This window comes from Salvia hispanica, chromosome 1, assembly GCF_029641045.1.
Source record: "Salvia hispanica isolate PSC_SH4W2 chromosome 1, Shi_PSC_v1, whole genome shotgun sequence".
Classification (NCBI taxonomy): Eukaryota; Viridiplantae; Streptophyta; class Magnoliopsida; order Lamiales; family Lamiaceae; genus Salvia; species Salvia hispanica.
Window position 1 is genome coordinate 49,957,329 of NC_142692.1, and position 26,025 is coordinate 49,983,353.

Genomic DNA, 26,025 nt, shown 5'->3' on the forward strand with positions numbered 1-26,025 from the left:
CACCTACACCGAAACACCGATTCATTTCCTACTCCACACTAGCAATAAAATAAAATAATCTTATAAACATGAGAAATTTTAATAAGTGATGGTGGGTCCATTTTATTTTGTTGTGAGTGTGGAGTAGGAAATAGACGATGTTTTGAGAAATTTTCATAAGTGATGGTGGGTCCATTTTATTTTGTTGTGAGTATGGAATAGAAAATGAACGATGTTTTGAATAGGTGATCCACTCCGGGCAAACGCATGTTTTTCATTTTAAACGCATGATAAATGAGACTCCATCCAATTTTAGAAGCTCAAAGCAAAAAAAATAGCATAATAATTATATTTAGTGTCACCTAATTTTGATTTATTTAAATAAAATTTAATGTCTTGCTATTTTGGGTACTTAAAATTTTCACTTTCATTGAATTTTAACGAACATAAAAAGTATAACTATGAAAATTACTAAAAGGAAACAAATGAGAAATATACTCCCTCACCAGCCTGCGTCTCCCTTGGTCACTTAGGAGTGAACATTCGGTTTTCTCGACCAAACTAAATTGAACTGAAAAATTGAATTTTAATAGTGTTTAATCAATAAATAAAGTTTATGCGAGGTCAATCGATTGAATTATCTTGTTTTATATTAGTCATAATTGCTTATCAATATTATTAATAGCGTTTAATCGATTAATAAACTAATAGAATTAAATAGGAGTACAGAAGTTTATTATATTGTCTAAATTTTTTTTGTATTCCATAATTTGATGTACGACGCATAAACTTATTGATATTGACCTTGCGAATACGCACATCAAAATTTGATGAACTTGCGCGAATTTGAATCAACATGGTGAACACTTGAAGATTAAATTAGTCGAAGTCGTTTATTTCTATAAAGCCACAAATCTATATATGTTACACATTTTCAATAATAAGGTGGTGCGTTAATATATTAAACTCACTTAATTAATCATGAACGTCTGTAGGCAAATTAATTGATATACTAAGATCGAAAATAAATGTATCAAAATACTCGAAAAATATACTAGCAGGACGTTTATACATCTCCCATATGTCAAGTGATTGATATGTGAAGGCCTTATGGCATATCCAATCCCCATCCAAAACCATATTGTTTTTATATTGACTGTGCAAGAAAGAAAGCTAAGCAGAATATATATGTAAGTACATATATTATGGATTCAACCATGGCTGGAATCATCAGATGCAGACTTGACTGTAGTAGACAGTGCCAACCAGCTTCCTACCTCAGAGCAGCTCGTTGCCGTCTCTGTATAACCACCACCACTCTCCAACGCCGGTCTATTTGCAGAAACCTTGTACTACAGAGAAAAAAAAGAGATAACATTTCAAGATCAAGAATTTCTTGCATAGCTCAAAAGTAACATGACTGCTTACATGACTTAGATTGACTGAAGCAGGAGAGTTGGAGATTGTGACTTTGACTGCACGTTTTTCAGCCAATGGTTTGACTATGGATGGTGATGGTGGTGGTGGCTGATAGTGGTAGGGAAGCTGAGGTGGCACGGTGGAGGAGGAAACTGATGGAGGGGTGGGAACCTCAACTTGGACCTTCACAAAACTGCTGCTGTTGTTGTTTGGCCACAGGAAAGTGCCCTGTGGCTTGCAGATTCTGAAACCACTCTTCAGCCTTTCTATCTTTGCTGCTTTTTCCTCTAACTGTAATTTTTTCCCCTCACCACCTGCACTTAATGCATCTTGTACTTGCTCTTCTTTGCTCTCCAATGCTGTTTTCTCTCTCATCCCCATTATCATTAATGAAGATCCTGTTTTTTCTGTTTCTTTCACATTTGGAGCTAGCTTCTCAAATTTTCCCTGTTTCAAGATTTCCATACATAACAAATGGCATGATTAACTACTATATGAAGATGAAGAACAGGTGTATCTCTATATCTAACAGTAAGTCTTGTTTTCATTTATGGCTATAAGCCTATAAATTGTACTGCAACTGACAATAACTTACTGTCTTCAAATCTAGATGATGTCTCAAGGAATTAATTAGCCCTTCATTTAATACATACCTCAATGTCTTTCACAAAATCAGAGATGGTCATCAATTGTTCCTTGTACTTTTCCTAAAAAATCAAAACACCATAGAATGTTTAGTTCAAGATACACAACTTGATGATCAACTTACTGAAGCTGAACGGTATACATTAACTATACCTCTGAAAGATGCACGGAGCTAAAATCTTGTTTTAAGGATTCAAAAGAAGCAGTAAGCTGATCCAGCTTTTGACTTATGTCATACTTGTTTGATTCTTCAGTGAATGATTGATTTTCTTGTTGCTTTTTCTTGCAACAAATTTCACCAATCTCCCTGCAATCATGTTAAATATAGTTAAGTGATTTAAAACAAAATTGCATTACTCTTTTACTACTCCATACTTTACTTAGGTAAGATAAATATATCCTCACCTTCTCAACTTATCAACTTCCTCCTCCAACTGCATCTTTGTTGCCATCAGTTCCAAACTTCTGTACAAGAAACCAAATATTATTAAAGGTGAGTACTAAGATTAAGTGCATCATCAAACAATAATGTAACATTTTCCACCTTTTAATTTTTGAAACATCACCCCTAAGCAGCTTCAACTCTCTAGCACATACAGGGTCCTGAGTTGGGGAATCACCAAGTTTCCAACCAGGTGGTGGCACCCAATAAGGGTCCGTCACCCCTGCATCCTTCCTGATGTTAACAAGATTAGCGCATTCCAACCAATACTCCATTGCTCCGTCAGGATTATGCCGCCTCCTGAACCTCTCCTGCCCTCCTGGAGCAAGCTTTCCAGCCATATGCTTCAGGAGATGGTCAAGCAGTCCTGTATCACCTATCCTCTTTCTTGCTTCTGCTCTCAGTTGAGGCCTCAGGATCGGTTTCTCAGCTGTTGCTCCCTTTGATTTCATCACCTCCAAAAGATTTTGCTCCGCGAGCTTGTACCTTCACATTTTCTTGCTTTGATCAATAAAACTAGCAACTTAATGATGTGAAAAAGCCAAATGACTTAAATAGAATATGCCCCCTAATTCATATCTACCTTTGAGTAGACCAACGATCTTTTGGATCTCTATGAATGAGTGATCCCCTTGATTTCTTACTACCCTTAATTTTCTTGACCTGATTCTTCTTCTGCATCTGATTTTGCTTTTGCTTTCTGATCTCAAGCTTTGGTTTCTTCGTTTTCCTTATGCTCAAATTCCTAAAAGAGTACCTCTTTCTATTCACGTTCTCATTAATCTCCTCAACCTTGATCTTCTCCTCCTCTTCTTCCTCTTCCTCTTCTTCCTCTTCCTCCTCCTCTTCTTCCTCCTCTTCTTCCTCTTCCTCCTCTTCTTCTTCATCCTCTGCATTTTCCTGATCATCACAATTTTCCATGTCTTCCCCTCGCTCTCCACGGTCACCATCTTCATGTCTCTGGCCATCCTCCCTAAATTCCTCATCATCACCAGTAGCTAATAATCCCATCTGAGATTCCTCAACTCCAGTGACAAAACTCGAAGATGAGTTCTGAGCAACATAAACATCATTATTATCATCACTCTCCTTATGCCTACCCAAATACTTAACTTGCCTTCTTATCCCCCATGTCACCATCCCACTCCCCCTAAGAGCCTCAGATAGACAGCTACTTCCTTTCCTTTGTGCAATCAGCCAGAAAGCAATCCAACTCTTCTGCTCCATGAAGACCTCAGCCGGAACTATCCGAACAAGCACTCTCGCCGCCAGCGCTGACCCCATCACAAACTTCTCATCCAAAGAAGGATGAGACTCTCTCAAGCTGTAGTTGAAGAATGCTTTTAGCGACTCCATGCTTGGATACCTCACTGCCACATTCACCTCCGTCTTCTCGCACACCTTAAGTTCCAAAACATTACTCATTAACATTAAATAACATATAAGTAACAATAAATATATGGAGTACTAATTAGTTGCTTTTTGGTGAATATAATTTATTGGTGAAATCATATTTCTTGCCATAGCAACTCGGATGGAGCGGAGGTGAGCTGGGGTTCGTGGGGGTAACTGAGAGTGATCAATCTCGTAAAGATAACCCTCCTTCATATAGTTTTCTATCGGGGATTTATTTCCACCACCCCCAATCAAGAACTGGCTATCTGCACATATAAAGATTTATGTTTGTTAATCCTCAACGATTATTTTAGCTGAAAAGGTAAGTAAAGGTAAAATAGAAACACGTATATACTGAAAGCTACCTTCAAGCAGAAGAGTACAGCGCGGCTCTGCCGCAACAACGCTGCCTTGCACAGCATCTTTTTGGTCCACTTCCTGCATCGTAATTAATGTTCAGTCCTTTTGTAATTTTGGCAGTGAACTCCCTATTTTGATTAAACATAGCATCAATAAAGAGTGTTTCTACTAAAGTTAACCATACACATGTTTTTGCAGCCCATGCAAGACAGACTCAATCACTCAAGATTTCAATTAAAAAACTGGGTCTCTTTAAAATTGGGATTTAAATTCATTTTGCAAAGTTCAAATCCACGTGTATTTGATTAAAAAAATGGTTATCTATATTACACTCATGTGTTAAGCAAGCATAATAATGAAAGAAAAAGATTTGGCATTTTTTATTTTGGGTATGTATCTTAGTAATAGTGACAATACACACGCCATGCACACGGTTATTCCAAGCAAAACAAAATGTATGATTCTCAGAGCCTTGAGCTGAAAAGATTACTATTTTTGGCAGCGCGTGAGATATAATGTGGGACACAAATAACAGACAGAAAGCTATATAGAGAGAGAAAAGGGAACCATGCAGGGCTGATGGGCTTTCTTTGAGCGTTTCCTGTAGTAGGTCTCTATCACCATCGTCTGTCAACATTCAGCACAAAAACACGTTGATCAAGAAATTAAAATCTGATGAAAATATAATGTAATCTTAAGTTGTTGGTGCAGAAGAATAATCAAGAGAGTGATACAAATTAAAACTGGGGTTAGCGATTTAGGTTTTTTGGAAAATGAGGAAACATGGTTGGGAACAAAATTTCCATTAGTAGTAACTCATTAGTGGTGCGGTTAAGCTCAGAAAGGTGCAAATGCTCTTATAGAAATCGCAGCAGACAATACGGGGAAAATTAATTATTTTCCCTATGAAAATTGAACGGTACAACACTCCATGCAGCACGTATACATACAGCAGAGAGAGAAAGAAAACAATAAAGCTGCGAAGTCTGGAAAATCTGAAACAGAAGATATGTTTTTTTCTACTCACGATATTGAATCAACCAACATGTTTTTCAAATGATGACTGGCTAGTTATTTTTTGATTCTCAAGAAGGTGATTTTTTCGAATGAAGATGAACATTTAAAAAAAAAACTCAAAAGTTGAAAAGAAAAAAGAAAGAGACCAAAATTAAACGGAGAAAAGCGATGTTTATCACAAAAGACCGATTGACGCTGAATTCCAGAAGCCGATTTTGGACGCGGAGAAGAAATTTTTAAGATCAAACTGTAAATGCAGAAAACCCTAGTTTCTCTACGCAAACATGTAGATACAAATGCCTAAGCTCATAGGTGTTTTCTTCTAGTGAAAAGCACAACATAAAATATTCAGAGCGCAAAAACTAAACCTGTAATGTGAAAAGTAGCGGAAAATTTATTGAACAAGTGAAAATTCAAGCATTTGCGATTGGAGAGAGAAGTGAAAAAATATGGAAATCGGAAGGAGATCGAAGTGGTGAAGCTGTGAAGAAATGAGTGAGAGATGATTTAGGAATTCGGAAATATGTTTGAGAAGTGTGGAAATGGTTGAGCTCGGAATCTGCTTAAATGGCACTCTCATCACTGCCGCAGCAAAAGAGAGAGAGATAAAAGTTGGTCCCAGCACCATCTGAAATGACTTATATGCCCCTGCTGTGTCTACTGCTGTTCCCACCAAATTTGCGCTTTAAACCGTAATGCAGTTTCCAAATAATTATAAGATTAACTGTATTTATTGTTGAATAGCTAAATTAATTTAAGTTCTTTTAAATCATTTTAGTTAATTATCATTTCCTCCTTTCATTATATGGAGTTGGTTAGGGTGAGAGGTTGTTGATGTATAGTGCTGAATTTTAGAGGAAGAGCTAGGATTGTAGAAATAGGCAAACAATAATGTTTTGTGTTTACCAAAAAATTTGAATAAACGAAATAATGTTTTGGGAGGTTAATACTATTTATTTTATAGTTGTTGCTCGTATTTCTTGTGGCTTGAGGAGAGAAAATCAAATGATATAGCTAGAACATTGGGCTTAACGTCACAACCTTTCTTATCTTTATGATTTTGAGTTTGGGAACGCTCTTAAATGCGTGCATATGATGAAGCATTTTCATTTGTAAAATTTCAAAATTTGGTCTAGGATCATTCGTTAACTTACCTTTTTCATCCGTTAACTTATGCACATTCCGCGAATCATATATATCAAAGAAAAATTTGTTAAAAGTTAATGATGAATGCACGCAACTATAAAGAAATTTGGTGAGTTGAAAACATGTTGTTTCATAAATATGAATTTTGACAATGATTTGAAAGGTAGCATTGACATTGAGTGGTGGAATCATTGAGATACTACCATCGAAAATTAATCTTGCCCTCTTACATAATTTTGTCTCTTCGGAATTAATTGTGCTGCCCATACGAACTCAAAATTTATTCGGATGATATTAACTTGCCCTCTTCACTGCTTAATTTAAAATGATCTTCATTTCCAACGTCATTTTATAGATGGTTACTTTTAATAACATTACCTTCTAACTTGCAGCACAATGATCCTCTTAGAATGCATTTTATGTATAGTGTATACATATATTCCTTACCGATGATTTGCTACTTAAATACTAAATTATTGATGGAACCAATATAAATCAAACCTTGAATATACATCGAAAAATGGGCAGAATTTTTATTGATAACCATCATTTTTAATTCCAAACTATTTCGGATTTTTAAAAATATCCTAAATTGTTGGTAATTTTAATCAAAACATCAAACTAATAGTAACCGCTTTCTAAGCAAGAGTCGGGTACGACTGCAAACGCATGTTTTTCTTTTTGATCGCATAATAAATAGGGTAATGCTATGTGACCACGTTATGGCTGGCCATAAAATGACATTTTAGTAAATTTAGATGGTATGACTATTAATGTTTCAAATAAGTCATTTATTGCTCAAGCAATTTACATTATTACCCTTCTATTTAATTCTAGTTGTTTTTTTTGTTGTTTCATTTCTCTAATCCAAATTTTACACTTTCATACGTATTTCTTTTATTAGATTCATTCATTCTTTAATTTTCTGTTTTCAAGAATTTATTTTTACACTGTTTTTTAATTTAAGATTAAGTTTTTGTCCTTTTAAAAATGTTTTCCTATTATACCAAGTTGGAATCACTATCAACTAAGTTGTGACACGAAACGATTAATTATACTAAAAATATAGTGTATTATAATATAATTTCATATATCAATATACTAATAACCTGATTTTATATCAGGTTACGATTTGAATTTTATTTTTAAAATAATAAAATCTTAAAATAGAATAATTTTTTTTTTAAAATCACATGAAATTTCCGGTTCAACTTGAGTCTCTACTCTCTTACAAAAACTAATCCTTCCCACATTATTGCATTAGTATATTAATTTATCAGCCTATAATATACTAAATGAAACATTATACATAATAGTTTATTATATTAATATACTTTCCAATTATAAATTGTGATATAATCTAATAATAATAGTAATTAATATTATTGTATTAATATAGATTAGAATATGTTAGAACTTTTTCAATTTAAATGAAATTGAAAACTATATTTAACTACCACACCATTCTTTATTCAAAATAATGTAAAACGCATAATATCAACATGAAATTTCTTTTTAAGAAACTTTTTACCGTATTTTGAATTACTACTTTGTTCTTGGCATACTTGGATGAGGGTAGTTGTTACTTGCCTTTAGTGCATTTTTTTTATCATGAAGTTATTGTAATTGTATAGTTTTCAATAAATTGCAATTGCAAATGAATATTATACTAGATTCAATTGATAAAAAGTTCAGTAATTTAATTTAAATAGAAGAGATTATGCCAAATTTAATTTCCATTTAAAATAATAATTAAGAAATTTAAATAAAAACATTAAATGAAATGAAATATAAAGTTTTGTACTACTCCTTATGAAATAAATTGATTTAGGAACTAATTTGATACATGCTCTGTAGTTTAACGATAATTTATAATATTAACCCATGATTATTAATATAAATAAGTACGTATACAAACATTTCGAGTATTTTAAGTAAATATGAAACATAAAAGTATTATCGCTATGCGCTAGTATTATAAATATAAGAAAGAATTAAATTAATTATCATTAACCTTAATAAATGTTGATTTTTGTTTATATAAATTTCATGCAATAAAAAATGAACCAATTGAATAAATGATAGTCTCTTCATATTTATATTTCATAACTAAGGGTACAGTTGTGCAAATAAAATTGATACTTTTTAGAAGTATTGTTTTCAACGAAAAGGCATTAAATATAATATCTTTTATTAATATTATATTTTTATGGCTGGCCATAATGTGGCCATTTAGCACTACTCTAATAAATAAGGCTCCATCCAATCTCAGAAGCTCAAAGTAAAAAAAATAATAATCATATATTACTTACTATACGAGACGATACATTATTTTAGTGTCAAACCAATTTCAATTTATTTAAATAAAAATTAATCTCTTGTTATTTTGGATATGTAAAATTTTCAATTTCATTGCTAGGTTAGAGCATTCGATTTTGGTTCAATTTTTCGACGAAACCGAATTGAACCGAAAAAATTAATTTTTTATGAAAACTATTGTAACACAATGGCTATGCAAAGACTTAATATACTACTCTAAATTGTGATTTGTATATTTTAATACTGATAATATTTAATTAAAAAAATATAAATGTATGGACATAATAATAATTGAAATGTGAAAATATAAATAAATATAACAAAAAAGTACACCTAAATAGCTATAATATGAATTTGAGGTAATATAAGAATGCTAAAGCCAATCATACATTTTAAGGTCAGAAACAAATTTTAATTTTTTAAATTTATGCCATAAAAATAAGAGTTGTGATCAATGTCAAACTAATTTACAAGACAAACTAAGAGTCCATAGTTAGAACGATTGGACCTTGTTTTTGACGGATGTGATAAGATGATGTTATGATGAACTATATTTACTAAACAATGAACTGGTAGTGATGTCAAGCGATAGTGATGAACTGTATTTACTAAATAATGAACCAAATAAGCATTAATGATGAAATAATTTTGCCCCTTTATTGAATTGCATAAATGATAAGAAGAAGTTAACTATGTTAAACCTCAAGTGATAGTGATGAATTGTTTTTACTAAATAATGAAGTAGTTAACCCACGATTTCGCTCCCAGATTTTACGGATGAATTTGTTTGATAATGTGTTTGATACGACCCTCACCAATAGAGGTCCGCTCGACGACGAAGAAGCAGAGCTGCATGAGCCCATGCAGCTAGAAGAGTCCAAAGAAGGAGAGAAGAGGGAGACGAAGGCACGAGGCCGACTCAAGAACCGATGGTCCAAGAAAGATCGACCAAAGATGGCAGCTTCTCGGCCCGCCAAGTATCGGGACTTCGTCAGCTATTAGAGATAGACATGCGTGGAATCCTTTTATTTTTCTTTTTGAGTTATTTCCTTATTTTTCATTAATCCTTTTCTTTTAAGATTGAGTCTAAGTCTTTTGGGTCTCTGTAAATACCATTGAACCCTCATAGATGGAGTAATTGAGAATTAAAGTAATAAACACTTTTTCTCATCTTCAAGCTCTCGGTTCTTTTTTGTTTCTTAATTGTGTTACAACGTGTCTCGCGGTAGGAACATTGTTCCTATCAGTGTTACAACTTAATTGCCACATGATTGAAGTAAATTGATCTTCTGATGATCATCACATCCTATCCATCAAAACCTAGATCCAATGACTATAATTTGATCACTAATTTTACACTGAGATGGTTTGCCTATAAGGATCCATAGATTACATATACATTTATATTATTCTTTCTTTCCAGGTAGGATTACGATGAAAAATACAATTTCATTTTTCGGACAGGATTACAATGAAAATACAAACTCATTTATTAATGGATATTGAATCATAAGAATTTGATCAAAATCAATCATGTTATACCGTCTAATTGTAATTATGGTCCATCATATGTGTGTTGTCAAGTATTGCATTCGTTTGTAGCAGATACATTTTGTTTCGAATAATCATTTAATTTTATAAAAATGATAGTACTAATACTCCCTTTATCCGCGAATAGGAGTCCTGTTTTTTTTATTGTGATCCGTCCGCGAATAGGAGTCTCGTTCATAATTATCATAAATAGTATAAAGGCCTGACATCCACCAATTCATTTCACTCACATTTCATTTAAAACTAATATATACAAGTGAGATCCATATTTCACTAATTTTCTTCCACACACTTTTCTTAACCTTTCTTAAAACCCGTACCGAAAAGAAATGAGACTCCTATTCGCAGACGAAGGGATTAGTTACAGTGGAGAAAGAATGAAATAAGAGAAATAATAATGTGGATGTTGCAAGCCACTAAAACTAAACAATCACACTTCATCCCTTTTTTTCATACCTCTTACTCTACCAATTTGTAAAGCCGTGTTTATTCCAAAAGTACATATATTTTTCAAAGACGGATATTGTATTATATACTCTGGCTAAATTTCTTTTTTCGTCCTTTCCATATATATAGTTCATATCCATTAATTGACACTTTTTATCCTTCTCTTTTTACTTTATCATGTATGGGTTCAACCATTCAGTATACTATTTCAATTATTTTTCTTATTTTTCTCTGCTTTATCAATGTATTAAAATTGTGTTATTCCAAACAACATATTTTTTATGATATAAAGAGAAAAAAATTAAAATTTTGCAAAAAATCTAAACAGCACCAACTAAAATATGTAATTAAATTTTAAATTTGAATTTGATTCTAACCAATCGAAAATTGGCTCCCCTACTCTCATCATGGAGTATAATTTTTGGCGATTAATAAACAAAATATTCTTCCACCACACTCCATGCCTTTAAATTGGAGTATCCAATCACACACGTGGTGAAATAAATATGGGGGACTCCGTGGCACGTGCTTCCTTGTTGGCGCCAATTCTCCCACTTTTGCTTACAGTATAGTCCGCGGGGCTTCAAATTGGAGAATTTCCTCTTTCCTCTAAAAGCCCTAGTTCTTATACTTTGATTTCGAGAGGAATTCGTCGTAATCACGCCAATGGTGGACGAGCCAACGCCCAAGAGGCCCAAAATTTCCAGGTTTACTGTTTGCGCTATTTTCTAGGGTTTTTTTTTTCTTCAAATAATTAATGCAACTTCTCAATCAGAGAATTGCATTTTCTGAACACTTGATTCAAGTGTGCTGTAAGTTTCTTCGTTTTGGTCTTCCTGTTAGAAAGGCTTAGGAAACTTTTGGCCCCTTTTGTTCTGTGATGACTATGCATTGTTTTAGGGAATGCGTCAAGTTCTAATATTTATGGGGGTGTTTCAATCTTGGGTCATTTATCTGCTCGTAGTTTATACTTTATGATGAGGGTTATTCATCTGCAATTTTCTAACACTTTGCTTTTCTATGCTTCGTTGTCAGGGGGGATGATGACTATGTCCCTGGAAATATTATTAAAATTGAGATTTGCAACTTCATGACCTTCAGCAAACTGACCTGCAAGCCTGGTTCACGCTTAAATTTGGTTATTGGGCCAAATGGCTCTGGAAAGAGTTCTCTCGTATGTGCCATTGCACTTGGACTTGGAGGTGAACCATCGGTAAGTAATAAATTCCATTTGTGCAATTGGTGTTCTCTACGCATCTGAAGCATTATCAGATGAAAATATTTCATTTCTTCCACTTCAAATATGCAGATTCTTGGAAGGGCTAAGAAAATTGGAGCTTACGTGAAACGTGGAGAGGAATCTGGATATATTGAGATTAGTTTGAGAGGAAAGAGGAAGGAAGAACAAATTACCATTATGAGGAAAATTGATATCCATAACAAATCTGAGTGGCTGTTGAATGGTAATGTGCCTTATCTTGTAATGATAAATCAGAGTGATACGGTTGTTACGTGAAGCTTTTCCCTTAGTATGATATTTTATATAATAATGTCAAAGCAAACCTTGATGCTTCTAAGAAGCCAGATTTTGCCTCAGCTTGTGATTGCACATTGCATCTTCCCTTTATAACTTACTTTGTCATCCCTTCCAGATTAATGCGTCTGTTTACGCCAAATATTTCTGAACACTTGGAAGCTGTATTCAGGCTGGTTATCTGAAGTGCAAAGGAATATTTGATATCCAACTTAAAACAATTTTCTTATCCCTAAAGCTTCTCCTGTTTTTAGCCATTTTATAATAGTTTGGGAGAATACACTGTGGGGAACATATTTTAATGGTGGCAGGAGAGATCTTGGAGCATGCTTGGATGAAAATATGATTGAACGATCTATTCAGAAGTAACAATTTAATATCTTTTTGGGGGGATGAACTTTTGTTTCTTGTCAGTGTCACTTAAAGAAACTTTCAAGTTTAAGTGTCTTTGTCATAGAATGTTCTTATGCAACAGCTTGTACATATGTCTTATTTGTTAAGATGATATAATTTAACTAATCATTCATAAGTATGAAGTAGCCCGCAGTTGCATTCTTTTGTTCAAGATTTAATCTTCACACGTGTATATATGAAGAGAAATAAACATGTAGGCCAACCTCAGAGATGATTTTCAGCTTACTTTATTAAAAGAAGCATTATAGCACTAGCCTAAATGCTGTAAATGTCCTCACCTCTGAATGAGTATTATCTAATCATGTCACTCTATCGGCATCAGAGCCCACAACAATGGAGTAGTTTTTTCCCTCTTTCTCTTAATGTTTCTGTTTGCAGTTTCAATACATATGAGATGGTATCTTGATAAGATCTGCCGCATTTATTTTGTATATTTTAGGTAAAGTGGTTGGGAGAAAGGTGATTAGCGAAGTAATTGCAGGATTCAATATCCAAGTTGATAATTTGACTCAAGTAAGTTATTAGTCGGTCTACTGCTTGTGTGTGATCACTCTCCTATTATTAGAAAAAAACTGTTCAAGTTTCTAGATTAATGATGCAAAGAATGTATAAGGTCTCATGCAATTGATACATTTTAAATCTAACCCTCACCACTGTGTTTCCTCTCCATCTTTATGTTGGCAGTAGGTCCAATTCTGAAAACTTTTCTTAATTTCTAATTATTGTTAATGTTTGCCTTTAATTTTGTTGACTGGTCCCATTCTCTGGAATGAATAGTTTCTACCACAAGACAGAGTTTGTGAGTTCGCCAAGCTGACCCCAGTACAACTCCTTGTGGAGACTGAAAAAGCTGTTGGCGATCCTAGATTACCTGTTCAGCATAATAATCTCATCGAGAAGAGTAAAGAGTTGAAGAAATGTGAACGAGTAAGTCGTTGTTTTCTAGTTCCTACACTAACAGTATGTCATCTCGACATAAAAGCATTTGTACTAATTATTGTCATCTATAATAGGCTGTTGAGAGCAATAGAGGGTCTTTGAATCAACTGACGGCTATGAATGCTGAATTAGAAAGAGATGTCGAACGTGTTCGCCAAAGAGAAGATCTCTTAGCGAAGGTTTATTCATATTGTCTTATCCCATCATTAACAGACTATTTGATGACGAGTTGATCATCATTATTATGTTTGTAGGCTGATTCTATGAAGAAAAAGTTACCATGGTTGAAGTATGATATGAAGAAGGTAAAATATCAAGAAGCCAAAAAACAGGAAGATGATGCGAATCTGAAGCTAAAAGAAGCTGCTAAGGACCTGAATGATCTTAAAGTACCTATTGAGTAAGTTATACGAATTGATACTTTTTTGGCAGTTTGCTGTGATTCTTGAGTGAACCTTTTCTTTGTTTCATAATCTTGTTTTTTTTTAATATTGGGTAAATAAATTTACCTATTGATGGGACCAAAGTTGCAAGTCTCATCTAAATTTGAGTGTCACATTGATTGTTAGTGATATATATAAATTCCATTGGCAAAGGGTGATATGGAATGATACTATGCATGTCAGAAGCACCGAAAGCATAGCACACCAATTGCATGATAAAACAACGAAGACGCTGTGAACATGATTAGAAATCTGTGTTGCTGCTGAACAGAATACTTAAGACTAAGAGAATATACAATAGGAAAAGATAAAAGGAAAACGATAGTAACAATATAATAAAAAAATAGATAAATATTCCTCCTAAAACTAAAAGGCCATCCTCTGAAAAGTTCGCAACAATAAGTGGAAGTAAACTTTATTTCTGGACCCTTCACAAGTAGGGAAATAACCCTATTTATAATAAGAGACTCCAACTTGAATAAAACTGTAAAAGATAAATACCGGACCCTAATAAAAAAAGGACTCTTAAACCAAATCAAATCAAACTCTAAGAGATAAAGTTATCTCTAACAAACTAATAACAGAAGTCCTTATGATAATAACTAAACAAAAAATAATAACTAATAAAATCTGAAGATTGCAGTTAGATATCAAAGGGTGGTTTCAACAAATGCTATTGAAATTGACAATCTTGTTTTGAAGCTTCATTTGAATCCCCCAAGTGTGTTTGATCATTTTTTAAAATTAATAAGTCAATTCTAACTAATTAATTCAAATGCAAGTTCACTAGATCAGTTTGCTTCTTTCTCTGTGTCCTTTTTCTTCTCTATCTTAGCCGTGCTTGTAAATTTGGTCTCACATTAATGATTTTACAGGTCAGTAACATAGCTTGTTGTGGCCAATCTCTAGCAAATATATCTTACTTAGTTTACAACTTTAGTTTTAGGTTCCAATTTATAGTGCCAACTGCCAAACACAATTTGCTTTTTCCTGTTATTGCTTATGTTATTTTTTTTTTCAGGAAACAAAGAGAGGAGAAAGGAAAGCAGGATGCTAAATTTAAAAAGATGAATGGTTTGCTAGATAGTAATATGAAGAAGCGTATGCATCTTATGGAAAATTATGACCGCTTGGTATGTTACCAATTGTATCACATGCCTGCATTTTGTTTAATCAGTGATACTTCTGCAATTCTTCGACTAAAATTTTGTGCAAATTCTAGGGAGCTCTGATCCAAGGGAAATTTCGTGAAGTGGATGATTTGAAGCATCATGAAAAATCTCGCCAACAAAGACTCTCTAAAGCTAAAGAAGATCTCGCCACTGCAGAGACTGAATATGCAAATCTCGTTCCGTATGAACCCCCGAAGGATAGGATGGTCAGACAACTCTTTTTCCACTGATGATAGATCTTTGATAAACAGATAGTTACATTAATCCTATCACTTGGATTGTTTTCCTTAAGTATTTAATTTGAAATGCTTATTGCGATTTCCTTATTGCATAATTTTCATTTGCCACATCCAGAAACAATTAAGCGCACAAATCGTGGAGCTTGAAGAGGCTGCTAAAGAGATCAGATATGAGAAAAGGGAAAATGAGAAGCAGATAAACAATCATAGAACGATGCTGACGCAGTGTATGAACAGGTCAATGTCAGCATTGCTGTTGCATGTTCATTTATGTAACACATTGTTGTAATATCCTTCTATCTTACCCCCTGTACGACCAAAAGGTTGAAAGAAATGGAGAACGTAAACAATAAGCGTTTGCAAGCATTAAAGAATTCTGGTGCTGAGAAGATATTTGGGGCTTACCAATGGGTTCAGGACCATCGTGCCGAGTTCAAAAGGGAAGTGTATGGTCCTGTATTGCTTGAGGTGTGTGATCTATATAGAAACAATAATGTGTAATGTATAAGTTGTGTGAACTATATTAGTTTTGATCTGTTTGGAATGCACCTTCAGGTCAATGTAACCAATCGGCTGCATGCAGGCTACCTAGAGGGTCATGTTGCCCATTACATATGGAAGGTACTTTGTGGTACATTTTATGTATCTTTGTTTCAGAAATTCAATATTTCGTGATTAAACTAAGCCTGATAATTCATTGTTTTGACATTTGAATATCAATATCTTTACATATGCTCTTAGAGCAAAACTGAAAGAATCAAAGGTAACTCTTGCCAGTTATGTTGAAAACTGAAAAGATTGCTAGAAAATTGAAGGAGGCTAGTTTCGTTCTTTAAAATAATAGTAACATGTTATTTAGAAGTCCAATCTGGTTGTGTTGCAGCAATGTCTTCCTTTTTTTGGTCTCTCAATCAAAGCATTTCAGGAAAGATGATGAGGCATGGCTGATGAACACAAATATAAGTTCATTTAAGTGTCATGTGATACAGTTCTATCTAGTTTCTAGTTTCATGGACAAACACTGTTAGTTTTGTATGTTCTTTTTATTTCCTTCTCATTCTTTTTTCTCATATTAATAACTTGTAGTCCTGCATAGTGCTAGTGCTTTGGTTGCTTTGCATCATGACTTACAAAATGGATTGCCCCATCTTTTCTGTTGCTTATAAATCTATTTCATTTCTCTAATTGGTTCCTTCCTCTAGGCTTTTATTACTCAGGACTCCGAGGACCGTGATTTACTGGTTAGAAACCTAAGGTCCTTTGATGTTCCTGTAATTAATTACGTCATGACTGGGAACCACCAGAGTGGCTCCTTCCAGGCAACCGATGAGGTATTGCTATGGATTGATATTAATTTAGAATTATGGATGTGTTCATAATCAGCTGCTCTATCATTGTACTCTACTGTGCAGATGCGTAAACTTGGCATATCTTCCAGGCTTGATCAGGTGTTTGAAGCTCCTCATGCTGTCAAAGAAGTTTTGATCAGCCAATTTTATTTGGATCAATCAGTATGCTTACTAATTTACCTTTTGCATTGTCAATTTTAACTATAATCTCTAGCGATGCTGGAGACTGAAATTAGGATGTTAAATAAAAATCATTCCTGAAAGCGAACTTCTTTAACCTGATTTTTCGTGTGGATTTTTTTGCTCAGTATATTGGGTCAAAAGAGACCGATGAGAGAGCTGATATGGTAAATGAATTGGGAATCGCAGACCTGTGGACCCCAGAAAATCATTATCGTTGGTGCAGGTCCCGCTACGGGGGTCATGTATCTACAAATGTTGAAACCGTAGAACAGTCTCGCCTACTTTTATGCAGTATGTTTCCAGAAGTATTTTAAGTCATATTTGTTCTTAGGAGCATGATTTGTGGTGAAAAATAATACTCCCTCCGTCCCTGAAAATTTGTCACTTATTTCCTTTTTCATCCGTCCCTAAAAATTTGTCACCTTTCACTTTTATCATTTTTGGTAGTGGGTCCTACTTTCCACTAACTCATTCCTACTCACATTTTATTTTAAAACTAATATATAAAAGTAGGACCCACATGCCACTGACTTTTTCAACCCACTTTCTATTACATTTCTTAAAATCCGTGCCGGGTCAAATGGTGACGAATTTTGGGGGACGGAGGGAGTGTAACAGCTCTCAGATCTGAGATATTTAAAATATTTTGATTTCAGAAAAATCTTCATCTCAGCCAAAAGGTCAAAGTTGCTTCTACATTCTACTGAGGGTTTGTTAATGTTATGTTTCTCAATTTTACATTTTTAGATTTGGATGTGAAGGAAATTGAGGTTGTAAGATCGAAGCAAATCGAGCTGGAAGATAAAATTTCTACTATAGATGTTACTTTAAAATCTCTTCAAGCTACCTTAAGACAGAAAGAAGATGAAGCTGCGGAGCTTCAACATGAAAGGGTAAGTGAATACATGTGGAATGCGCTGTCTTCTTAAGTCTGTGAACAAGTTAACAAGGCCATCCAGCTGTATTCAATTGTTGGAATTGAAATTATTGAATACAGAATTAAGAATTACACATCAAGCCTGTTGAATATGACCTTGATACTTCATCTCTGTAATATTACAACTGGTAGGCTACAACTCTACTGGTTAGAACCAAACAAGAATTCCATATATGATAGCACATGCATATATTGGTATTTGGTATCACTCATATTCACTAGTCCATATATATATAGATTCAGAAGTGAGTTTTTTTCCTGTATAGGACTATGACACATATGTTTATTTACCAATATTTTACCAGTGTCATTAATATACAAGTTTGGTGCACATAATCTGTCCAACTTAGATAACATCAAGTCGGTTCTTGTGAAAATTCAAAATATGATATCGTTTATTTCAAAATGAAACTGAAGTCTTAAGCATCGTCATTATTTAACTGTTCTATCATAAATATACCTGGCTGGAAGTCCTCTGAGATTTTACAGTTGCAGATATCTCATTGAGTGTACTATTAATTTATATGTGTGTAGGTGCTATTATGCCTAACCACCACCATCACAGCCTCTGAAACAACCTTTAGTTAGTCGCCATGTTCCTAAGGTTGAAATCTTCACCTGTGATCTTGATTTCTTTAATCAACTTCAGAGCTTATAATCATTTAAAGGTCAATCTATTTAGAAGCTCATTTGTAAAATTTCACACACCGTAAGCAGTTTCAAGCTCCGGTTTCCAAGTAGTTACTATACAAGTTAAACTTGTATGACTCTGATTTATTAAAGCCGGTACAGAGCATTACCTGTCAACATTGTCTGATGCTGTGCATTCAGTTTAACCAAGTAGATTAGATTTGGAGATACGATTTAGTGTAAGGAGATTAATCCTTTCCTTGCTACACAAGGGGTCCTTGTATGTTCTAAGAAAATAGCAGTATCAATCTTCTATACTGGATAAGTCTTCCTGAGAACATTAATGCCAGAATAAATGTATTGATTCATGATTCACATCAATTGATGCAAAAGTTCATCTACAGTCGCATCACATGGACACTATTTAGTGTCAAAACTTAGCTTTAGGAAGCCAATAGTTTTCTGATTGGTAGTATAAGGAAACACCAAGAAACATGCATCTTTTAGATTCAGCTGTCTCGTCAGCTTTAAAAATGGCATTATGGATTGTCAGTGGTGCAAGTTTTGAGTAGTCTATCAATGAAGGGTGGGAAATAGCTAATGTCCCCAGGTGTTGATACTCTAGCTTTCTTTCAGAGCAGGTAGAAGAACATCTTCACACTAGCAGGTGATAAAAGATGTTAAGGATTCGTTTTGCTTAAGTTTACAAGTCAAATTGCACATACTGTGCCTATACCAAGAGTTTGATAAATTGAGAGGCTAATAATTTCATCTATGTGCAGTTTTATGCTACTCATTATAATAATTTCCTCCCCTTTCTTTACCTCCTGTTTATCCTGGGTGTTCTCGTCATCTACCTTGTGTTTGCCAAAACTACTTGTTTTCAAGAACCTGTGGATAAGAGTGCTGAGGTTTTTTTTCAGCGTTCTTTTGTTCTCCACTGGAAAACCCTTAAATCTTGAGGATGATTCATAACTTTTGTGGGATTCTGTTTACTTCACCAAGTATTCGTGAAATGAATATTTTAACAGCACAAAGTATTTGTGAAGCAGGAGTGCTAAAAGGAGTTATTTGGGGGAGAAAACTTATTTATAGATAATTAGATATTGGAATATCGTGTTTACGGAGAATAACCGACAGATGATCAAACTCATTTACTGCCTGTTATAGGTTTCATGTTAGACCTGGCTATGGTAATGTATCTAATCAACTTAGAAAGGATAAGCTTAAGCAAAAATATATGGATGTTCTCCACGTTACTGAGGAGTATGGAGATTAAGTAGTAGGCCATAAAACTTTTTGGTAATTGATAAAGCTTAAACCATAAGTAAACAGTTAGTCAGGCATAATTAATATTGTAATGCGACGAAATGAGATAAGAGAATGGATTTGAACGAGAAAGAGAAGTATAAGTGTATAAGAAGAACAAAAAGAAAGTATCAACTTTCTTCACATGTATAGTGCTATCATTTATTATTGCTCTCTCTTTACATTTCCACAAACATGTCATGATCAGGAGAAGATTGTTAACATCATTCAAAAGGAGAAGAGGAAATGGAGGGACATGGAACATTTTGTCAGTAAGTAGCATTCTGGTGTTTCTGCAGCCGGTGATCTTGTTGTCGAACATATATTTCACATAATTTCTGTAATTTAGATCAAAAAAGAATAAAGTTGAAGTCAATAGAAAGTGAGGATGATCCAGATGCTGCCATAGATAAGCTCACTGAGCAGGTTAAAGATTTGAAGGTTCAGCGCTTCCAATGTATATTTGAACTTAAGGTGAAACAAACTTTGTCTTGATCTATTCAATTGTCTGTCAGGAGGAATGGTGAATTTGGATTTATCTTACTCAAATGTGGTTGTTGTTTGCCTTGCTGCTTTTTGTTGGCAGAATTTACTTATAGATGCTGTTGCTTATCGGAGAAGTGTCGCTGAAAATAACATGAGTTCCATTGAACTTGACGCTAAGGTATGTTTTTCTTTTTCATGTGGATTATAATGAATGTGTTCTTAATATGTCATAGATTTTATTATTGGAAAGGCAATTCTGAGGTTATTATAGGAGCTTATAGTAGTAGAAACTTAAGGTAGTATTTGATCAAAAAGGGATACTAGTATTTAGTGGGTTATTTTTCATTAAAGTTGACATTTTTTTGGATCATGCTTTCCTTGTGGGCTTTAATTCTAATTCTCTTAGTACATTTTCTTATCTATGCGTCACTTAGTGAGCTCTATTTTCTATTTCCCCCAAATGTAAATTTGAGTTCATGTGACAACTTTTTCTATATATATAAATATTATTTGTTTCATTTTGAAATAGCCCCCTAAAGAATCTTTTTATGAAAATCTCAACTAGGATTTTCTGTCGCTACTTTATGCTGAAGTGAGTTAATTTAAATAATATTTTTGCAATTAGTTTGTCAGTGAGATCATGTTCTACCAGTGAAAATATTTCTCATTTTATTATTTCACCACATAGGCTACTTCTATAGAAACTCACCTTTTTCTTTGATGAACTTGTATTGCTTGGTATTCTCACTGTATTTCCTTTTAGATTAATGAACTTGTTTCATTTTGTTTCTACGAAACTTGTTTTTCGTTGCGTACTCAGTGTAAATCTGTTTTTATTTTGGGTATATTGTAGATTAAGGACATGGAGTCCAATGCAAAGCAACAAGAGAAGTTAGCCTTGCAAGCATCGTTATTCCTTGACCACTGTACGTATAACTTTCAGTGCAATGTCGAAAATGCTTTGTGCTCTGACCTCTTAGTCATGATGCAACAGTTACATTTTCTGTTTAGTATTTCCCTCTACTGTCTTAGAAAGCATGCTATAGTTTCTAACTTTCTATATTACAATTTTCTTTTCCAAACTGTACATTCTTTCTTTGGAAACTAAATAAGATAAAATTCTACCGTCACTAGGTATTTTATCTTGGGACATATTCACCTTTTGCTTGCTTCACTGAAAGATATTATGGCAAACTTTCCTGTAAAATAGATTTTTTCAAAGTGCCTATGCTTCCGGTCAATTAAATTGCTCTTGTTCCCCCCTCTGCTAACTGCTAAGAAAAGCAACCAAATGCTTTTAGTTAATGTTTGTGTTTGTCCGATGTGTTCTTTTGATATTAAGTGAGTAATGTGGTAAGAGAAACAAAAGTTGGATGTGTTTGAAAATAAATGTCAACTTGTGAATTTAAGACACCAGATATCATGCTCCTTACCAGTTATTTTGCAAAGTTGACTTGATAGCTCTCAACTGCAAATAGTAGAAACTCAACTTATTACATGGGATTGCAGCTTCAGTGGCTGCAAGGACTGTTAATTGAGCATTTTCTTTTGTATGAAGGAACAATCTCTCTCAGAGTTGGTGGTAGCATAATTTTCAACTTATACAGAATACAGATATATGTTATCATGTACTATGTTATTTATATAGTTGAAATTGTATGCCTGCGTATTGATCCTTTTAAAGAGGTTATGTGTTGTTCGGTGCCTTTGATTGTAAAGTAAAATCTGTACGCATAACTGAATGTTTAATTCTTTCTTATCATTCCCTTATGCTTTACGATTAGGTAAAAGTGCCTCAGATAATTGCCGAAAGGAGTTGCAGGATGCCAAGAGATATGCAGAATCAGTTGCTATTATTACGCCTGAGCTTCAGCAGGCCTTCCTGGAGGTTTGTACTCTGGCTGAATCAGTGCAGTACTTATTACATAGTGCATGCATAGTAAGCTTCCTGACATTTTCATGTACCTTTTCCTATCAATAGGCCCTCTGGGAATTGGACATTCTTTAAGTAGAAAACACATCAAGTATCCAAAACTTTCAGTTCTTTGTCAAACTTATAGCTTTAAGACTGATTATCCTGAGAACATCCCTCTGGCCCCCATCCCACCAAAAAAGAAAAAAAGAACTGACACGGGAAATGAGGCAAAAAAAGGGGGATATATGGCATGCATATAAAGCACATGTTATCTACATGGTCTATTGCTTATAAAGCACAATGGTCCCTGATATATACTCCTATAACTTTCCTGGATTCTATTTACATGTATTTTGTTTTCTGGCAGTTACCTGCCTGCCCACAGCTTTCCTTCTTTCTATATCTGCACTATATTTTTTAACTAATGCTACCTGCTAGTGTGTTTGGTACATTGTTTTTCATTTCTGTGTTTTTAGCTGACTATAATGTTCTGGGGAATAATAGTTTACAGCAGAGAACTTATTACCTTTCACCACCTTGGGACATAGCACATGTAGAAAGTTAGATGTAGGAACTCATTAAATTACTAAATTAGAAAATGTTTTCAGGGGGAGTGAATTTGTTTGCTTCATGTAACTTCCTATTTCATTCTGAGCATTAGCATTTTCTTTATGCCAGTTGAAATTTTAATGTCCAAATGTCTAATTGTTAGTGAATTGATAGCCAAATATTGTTGATGCTGCATAACAGCTATAGCCTTGCTTTTGCTCTTGCATTGGTTGCTTCTTGATGGAGTTTGTCAGTACTCATAATGGGTGACTGCTTTCAGATGCCTACTACTGTTGAAGAACTGGAAGCTGCCATCCAGGATACGATAACTCAAGCAAATGGCATTCTGTTCCTTAACCATAATATTCTGGAGGAATATGAAAACCGTCAAAGAAAAGTGTGTATATTCCAGTTTAAAATCAAATTATGACCGTAAGCTCCTTTTATAATATTTTTTAACTGAAAATGGTAAATATGCAGATTGAAGCACTTACTAACAAGCAAGAGGCTGATGAAAAGGAATTAAAAAGCCTGTTAGATGAAATCGATGCTCTGAAGGTTAAGCTTGGATCAACATCAAAGCGTTTGGCAGTTACCCGTTGCTTTGTTTTTATAATCTGCATTTTAGTAGCAGCTCCAATTTTCAAATATCCTGCTCAATGTGAAAGCATCCACTCCAAAGAAAAAAGAACCTAAAAAGAAAAGGAATAGAAAAATTAAATATTGTTATTTTTTAAGTGTTGGAAGAGAAGGGAAGAGATGAAGAACATGATTTTGTCTTTATAACCATCTGCAGTGTGCTTGTGTCACTGTGTTACTACTCCTAATACCCTAATTATGATTTATCTGCAGGGAAGTTGGCTCCCAACATTGAAAAGCCTCGTGGCTCGGATTAATGAAACATTTAGTTGTAATTTCCAAGAAATGGCTGTTGCAGGCGAAGTATCATTAGGTAAATTTCATCACTTTATCATTTCATTTTGAGGTCTTTTATGGTTATGTATTATTAATTGCTTAATTTTTCAGATGAACATGGCACAGATTTTGATCAATATGGAATATTGATAAAAGTGAAATTCAGGTAATTGAGTTTACCTTCCATTTTGTTTCCATTCCCGTACAAATCGTGGCTTCGAAAATTGTTCTGTCAGGAAGCAAGCTGTTTTTTTCTGTCTTGATGCTTTTCATTTGTTTTAAGAAAAGAAGACTCTAGAATTTATTGTGAGTCGTCAGTTGTTTTAATCTAATAAGAAGTCAGAGATTTATTTCCTTTTAGAAGTTTCTACTTGGGTATAATCTTAGTTATTTTTTAATCTCTTAAGATTGGTTTTCCAGTTTGGTTTATCATTTTAATACTTGCCACTATTATTTCCAGGCAAACTGGACAGCTGCAAGTTTTAAGTGCTCACCACCAATCTGGAGGGGTATAGCCTCAGGCAAACTATCTAATGTACATGATCTTTTATCACCAGATTTTAAATTCATGTCCCCGATTTGTAGGAGCGTTCTGTTTCAACCATTCTCTACCTTGTTTCTTTGCAAGACCTGACAAACTGCCCATTTAGGGTGGTTGATGAGATAAATCAAGGTTGGTCTATAGTTATGACCCTTTAAGTTTTTAACTGAAGGATTCACTTGTTAAATTATTTCTTATTCTCCCAGGCATGGACCCCATAAATGAGAGGAAAATGTTTCAGCAATTGGTGAAAGCAGCCAGCAGGCCAAACACACCGCAGTAAGAGATTGCTGTTTGTTTTCGTAGGGGGTGTTTACTATTGAGGATAAGCCTAGATAGATAAAATATAGTGTAGGCTGATTCATTATTCAGTATAGGCTACCCATCGAAAGGGGTAGGATTGGAGAAATATTAGTAATAAAGATAATAATAGTCAATTACATATATAATCAATCATGAAAAGTAAGCGCCCCCTTAATTGATCCACTAAATATTACCTTAGTAGATTTAATCCTCCTAATTCAACTACAACTGTGACCTTATAGATCCTGATAAATTTTAATTAGTGATTAATAATCTTAATTGGGGATCAACACCTGTGTTTGTTAATCGGCTCCCACTCTTTCTGCTAACACCTAATCAATTGGATTGGCCTGATATGGTGCAGGTGCTTTCTGCTCACCCCTAAATTGCTGGCAAACCTAGAATACAGCGACGCATGCAGCATTCTGACTGTGATGAACGGTCCTTGGATCGATCAGCCTTCAAAAGGTTTCTCATCAACCTCGATTGCATGCTTATATGCTTTTATCACTTTTCATTATATAGAATACCTTTTTTCAATTATAATTTTTGCAGTGTGGAGTGGTGGTGAAAACTGGTCTTCAATCAGAATGCAGTTGGAGAATAACTGTTGCTAAGGGCTGTAAGTTGTCTTATTATATTCCTTTTTGGGGTGAAAATACACTGAAAAGAGGCAGTACCATTTCATGTCACTATTATTTTGCTTGGCAATAGGCATGTGGAGTATGTTATAATTATTCAATCTTGTCGAAAAGAGGCAGTATCAATCTCGATTGCATGGATTTATTGTACATGTATGTGTTTTTAACTTATGCTGGGTGAGGTTTTGATAGTTTTTTTTTGTCTTAATTCCAAGCTGAATTGTTATTTGGTTCTGGTTAAAAGAGCCAAGATATAACATTCAGCAAGGTGGAACTAACATTGCTGTTTTTGTACAGTGACTTTATGTATCTATTATGGTAGTACTAGTATTTATTTTGGTCTTAAAGCTTCATTTACTTTTCACCTCATATCTCGTTTGATTTTTCCACTTAAAAAAATTCAGGGTAGATTTTAAAATTCTAGGTAGCACTTTTTCCCTTGAGAAGGTATAATTGTATAACCAAGCCAAGGGATTGATGTGTGTTCTATATCAAATGTGGGTTTTTATATTTTTGCTTGGATTAATTTTACTAAACCGAATTACCTGTCTAAAATTATTTATATTTAATATAGGCTATTGATTTTTTTTTTTGTTTATTTTGTTATCTAATACTGTCTCTACTCACAAAAAACAGTCATGTTTTTCATTTTGGATCGTTGATCGAAATTAATCTTTATCTATTTATTATAAGATTTACTTTAGTGAGATGGGTTTTATTTTTCATGAACAATACTTCAATTACGAAATACTTTTTATTTATATCTCTCTTACTCCAATAATTTTGCATTTAAACCCTCATTACCAA

General features: G+C 34.0%; 2 protein-coding genes across 2 annotated transcripts; one reads left to right on the top strand and one right to left on the bottom strand.

Annotated features, from left to right (window-relative positions):
• Window positions 1–1,089: 1,089 nt before the first annotated feature.
• LOC125220454 (protein DYAD-like) lies at window positions 1,090–3,841 on the bottom strand. The gene is made up of 7 exons (XM_089064952.1): window positions 3,069–3,841; window positions 2,588–2,971; window positions 2,449–2,508; window positions 2,197–2,350; window positions 2,052–2,105; window positions 1,396–1,845; window positions 1,090–1,331 (listed from the first exon to the last, which is right to left on the bottom strand). Exons 1-7 carry the CDS (start codon window positions 3,839–3,841, stop codon window positions 1,191–1,193), a joined length of 2,016 nt encoding a protein of 671 aa, XP_088921078.1. The 3' UTR covers window positions 1,090–1,190.
• Window positions 3,842–11,240: 7,399 nt separating this feature from the next.
• Window positions 11,241–25,565, top strand: SMC5 (structural maintenance of chromosomes 5). The gene is made up of 30 exons (XM_048127410.2): window positions 11,241–11,427; window positions 11,756–11,933; window positions 12,030–12,183; window positions 13,108–13,181; window positions 13,446–13,595; window positions 13,682–13,786; window positions 13,862–14,007; window positions 15,072–15,183; window positions 15,273–15,428; window positions 15,577–15,698; window positions 15,785–15,929; window positions 16,017–16,082; window positions 16,664–16,792; window positions 16,874–16,972; window positions 17,119–17,284; window positions 17,741–17,886; window positions 20,077–20,140; window positions 20,218–20,342; window positions 20,455–20,532; window positions 21,208–21,280; window positions 22,139–22,242; window positions 23,099–23,215; window positions 23,299–23,376; window positions 23,671–23,770; window positions 23,845–23,899; window positions 24,194–24,242; window positions 24,319–24,406; window positions 24,481–24,553; window positions 24,942–25,045; window positions 25,133–25,565. The coding sequence occupies exons 1-30, from the start codon at window positions 11,387–11,389 to the stop codon at window positions 25,192–25,194; spliced, it is 3,159 nt and encodes a 1,052-aa protein (XP_047983367.2). The 5' UTR covers window positions 11,241–11,386; the 3' UTR covers window positions 25,195–25,565.
• Window positions 25,566–26,025: the final 460 nt, after the last annotated feature.